This window comes from Monoraphidium neglectum (assembly GCF_000611645.1).
Source record: "Monoraphidium neglectum strain SAG 48.87 unplaced genomic scaffold scaffold01014, whole genome shotgun sequence".
Taxonomy (NCBI): Eukaryota; Viridiplantae; Chlorophyta; class Chlorophyceae; order Sphaeropleales; family Selenastraceae; genus Monoraphidium; species Monoraphidium neglectum.
In genome coordinates this window covers 11,914-15,748 of record NW_014012614.1, presented here as the reverse complement: position 1 = coordinate 15,748, position 3,835 = coordinate 11,914, and the positions used below count along the sequence as shown (strand labels likewise).

Here is a 3,835-nt window from a genome sequence, read left to right as displayed (position 1 = left end):
GCTGGGTTCCGCCCCACAGGCCCCGCTGCTTCTCGCCAGCCCGGCGACCCGCCGCTGCCACGGCGCCGGGGGGAACCTGCGATGGTTGCAGGCGCAACCATGGCCTTACCCCATGATAGGTTTGGATACCTCCCCCTCCCCCGCCCCCACCTCTCCCTCCAGCACGCTGCGTGAGAGGCTCTTCTGGCGGTCCTCCACCAGGGCCACCACCTGGCGGTTTCGGGTGTCGGCAGGGGGGGTTGAGGCATGGCAACCTGGCCCCAGCAATAGGCTGGGTCGCGGTCGGCGCGTGGACGCAACAGGCGCACGGCCGCACTATACTTGCTGGTTCCAATGCGAGTGTCATCGGCCAGGCGCCTGAGGCCGTGTCGGGCGGCATGAGGGCGCAGGGCGTGTCGGGCACGGCGCTGCTTCCGCCGTCGGCGTGCCGGCGCCCTGCTGGTTCACGGCCCTGCGCCCGCACCACGTTGGCCCCACCCCAAAGCCCCTTGCAAATGTCGCAAGCTCGGGCGTCGCCCAACCCCACTCAGCCAGACAGGGCATACCGCACCCTTCCCAGACCATACAACTTTGAAGCAGCTCAGCTGGACCTGTGCAGGCCCAACCCACGCCACGCCCCTCCGCACCGCCCGAGGCCCCAGCAGCCCACCTTCTCAATCGTGCCCTCCAGCCGCCGCTGCTCGTTGCGCGCCACCTGCTCCACCATTGCCGCAATGGGGCCTGCCTCTAGGCCAAGTTTGACCACGGACTGCCTGCGGCAAAACGGCAGGTGAGGGGGAGCGCCCGCCGGCGGGAGGCGATGAGGGGTTTGAAGGGGCGGGTGCTTGCCGTACGGGCGGTATGCTGTGGAGCCATGCTTTTGGCAGTGCATTTCGCACCTGGGGCTGCTGGTAACAATAACAACGTGAGCAGCAGCCCCCGCTTCAATGTTGGAATGGGGGAAACAAAGCGGCCGAAGGCGGCCTGGTTTTGAGTGTGGTTGGCGCAGCCGTGATGGGGTTCTCACTCAAATCCCGCCAGCATCCTCCTGAGAATGTTCGTAGCGCGCGTTGAGAATTCCGACAGCAGATTCTCCGTGCCTGCAGGGCAATCGAGATGCGCAGGCGCTGACATGGGCCCATGGGGATATCCCAGGCCCGCAACCTCGGCAGGCGGGACAACGGCGATTAGCGCCCAAGACCGGCCAATGCTCACGGTGTCGCACCTTCAGCACAAACCTTGCATGCCATGCCCGTGAAACAACCTGGCTATGGGTGGGTGCGAGGGTCGATTATCAGGCACTACCCACCCTGGTTGAAGGTGGCGTCCCAGATCACGGCGCATGCCTCGAGGATGGGTTCCACCAGATCGCCGTTGAAGTTGATCTGGGGCGAATGGACGGGGCGAGGGGGGGGGGGGTGGAGAGGTGCGATGTTGTGAGGCAGGGAGGGGCAATGGGGGCCGCAGGAGGGGCCGCATAATGTGCTGACGCGAGCATGGGCTATTGGTGAAGTTGCGTCGTCTTTGGCATGGGGTCCGGGCGGCCGCCAGATGCTTTGGAGCGCCGGTTGCGGCAGCGGAGCACGCTAATCCAGGCGACAAGCCCCTCGTGGGTGGTGCTGCAGCCGTGGCTCACCTCGCCGGCGCTGGGCGACACGTAGGGCCCGCCGTTGCGCCGCACTACGGCCTTGTAGCTGCGCGCACACACGCCGTTTGACCAGATGGATCGGGAGGCATGCACATTGGCAGGGCGAAATGGTGACAATAGCTTGCCAAGGAGGGCCATGGCCCTGACAAGCAGATTGATGCTTCAAGGACTAGCAGAGGGCAAGCGGCCGGGGCAAGCTGCAGCGTACACATCTTGTAGGGCAGCGGCTGGCGTCAGCAAGAGCCTACTGAGTCCGCTATTAGCACGCGCGGCTCACGTCATGTAGTAGAGCCCGCAGCCCTTATTGCCGCTGCTGCTGCGCCACGCAACGACCTTGGTGGGCGCCTTACGGTCAGCTTGCGCTGCGGGCGGGTCCAGGCGGGGGCAGGTTTGGGGTTGACGATCCGTCAGCGCCCTAGTTGTGTAGACGTGGGCTGCAGGAAGGAAGGGGCGTCGGGCCAGAGGCACGCACGAAAAAGCGGGGCGGGGCACCCAAAAGACAGGCGGCATTTGAGGCAGGGCGCGCACCTGCCCCTGTCTTAAGCCGTGGCGTGAGCCCCTGATAGAGCCAGCTGGCCTCCAGCTTCATTGCCCAGGCGCGTACATGGCAGTCCAGCTGCGGTGATCGGAGGCAGGAGGGATCGGAAGGTGGAGGTGCGCCGGTGCCGTGACGCGGCGGCCCTGCGGGGCAGCTTCCGCGCAGAGCGCCTGCATGCAGGCCAGGCCGGCCGGTCGGTCGGCCCGGGCGACGGCAGCGATGGCCCTCGCAAGGCGCAATAGGGGCCGAATCGGGGACGAAATGGAAGGTCAGAATGTTGGGTCCTGGCGGAGTGTGCAGAGCTGTCTGGCGCGGGCTGGTGCACAGCGCCGCCCCCGGTGGCGCCAGCCCCATGCAGGCCACGCGCGCGGCACTCACATGGAACTTGAGGCCGGCCTGCGTGGACTCGTAGGCCTCCTGTATGGCGGGGCCCAGCTCCTCAGTCACCTGGCCCTGCGGACGGGACGGGCGGTGACAAGGCATTGAACAAGGCAGCCCCCGTCTGCCTGGTCGAGGAGTACAAAAGTCATGGCGGTGTGCGGCCTCCCAGCCCCAGAAAAAACAAAGCAAGTCCCATGCATGGAGCAGCAGCGCCCCGCCGCGCCGCTGGTTCTTGGTCAACCGTTGCCCGTAATCTGTGGGGGGACAGGACGGCTGAGCGCGCCCGGCCACACCCGTGCAAGTACCCTGGCCGCGCCCCGCGCGCCTGGTTCAGCAGCGCGCGCCCCGCGGACACCACAAAGTGGCTGAGCTTGCCGGCCAGCGCCTTGAGCGCCGCCGCGCGGCCGCGGGCGGCGATCTGCCGCACGTGGTCCCGCAGCTCGGGCATCTGTTTTTGGGGTACGTGGTAGGGTTGGAGTGGGGGCTGGCGACGATAGATGGGTGAAACAGGTTGGAGTCAGGTGCCTGAGAGGCTGACCAGCGTTTGCCGAATCTTTGTGTTTATGTCAGGGTGATGCAGGTGTGTGCTGTAACAAGGCCCCGCGGCCGCCAGGCACATGCACTCGCTCGGGCTAGGCCGCGCCACCGAACGCAATTGGCAGGGTCCAGCAGCACGAACTGCAACTGGCGGTTGCGCGGCCGCGCAGGGCGCACACCCCGGTGTCCCGCAGGTGCGTGAAGGTGTGCGGCTGGCCGTCGCGGCTGCGGCGCCTCTCCAGCTTCTGGCAGTCCGACGCCGATACCGTGAAGACCGGCAGATCCAGCTCGCCGCCCCGTGGTGTGCCCGCCTCCTGGTCGCGGGCCGCGTCGTGCATCTGGTGGTTGAGGGAGGGGGGCGTGCACGGCGTCGGAACGTCGACGTGTGGCGGGTGGGACATGAGCTGGTGTGCTGGGAGTGCAAGTGGGCGCTGCATTGAGCTATCCATACTCGCTCAACTGCATGGCACGAAATGCACAGATCCAAAACGTGCCCGCAGGGACTACATCAGAGTTGCACGCCGCGCCCACCGAGACTGTGATTTGCGGCTGCGCGCCGCGCTCAGCATGCATGCTATCATCCGGCCCCTCAACACTCACACGACCCTGCAGGCCTAAACCCCTCTTGTCTGTCTGATCCCTGCCCCTCCTCTCTCACCCCACCCCCACCTCCGCCAGGCCGTCCCTGAAGTCCGACTTGAGCCGCTCAGCAGAGTAGCTGTTGCGCGCCCGCGCGCACACGCCGCGCATCC

General features: G+C 66.6%; 1 protein-coding gene across 1 annotated transcript; it reads right to left on the bottom strand.

Moving 5' to 3' along the window:
• Positions 1–105: 105 nt before the first annotated feature.
• On the bottom strand, positions 106–3,656 carry MNEG_6314 (hypothetical protein; the record flags this gene model as incomplete). Its single annotated transcript, XM_014045213.1, has 11 exons — positions 106–210; positions 650–752; positions 879–963; positions 1,289–1,364; positions 1,616–1,673; positions 1,905–1,989; positions 2,156–2,243; positions 2,544–2,618; positions 2,902–2,994; positions 3,263–3,421; positions 3,615–3,656. The coding sequence occupies 11 exons, from the start codon at positions 3,654–3,656 to the stop codon at positions 106–108; spliced, it is 969 nt and encodes a 322-aa protein (XP_013900667.1).
• Between the last annotated feature and the right edge of the window lie 179 nt (positions 3,657–3,835).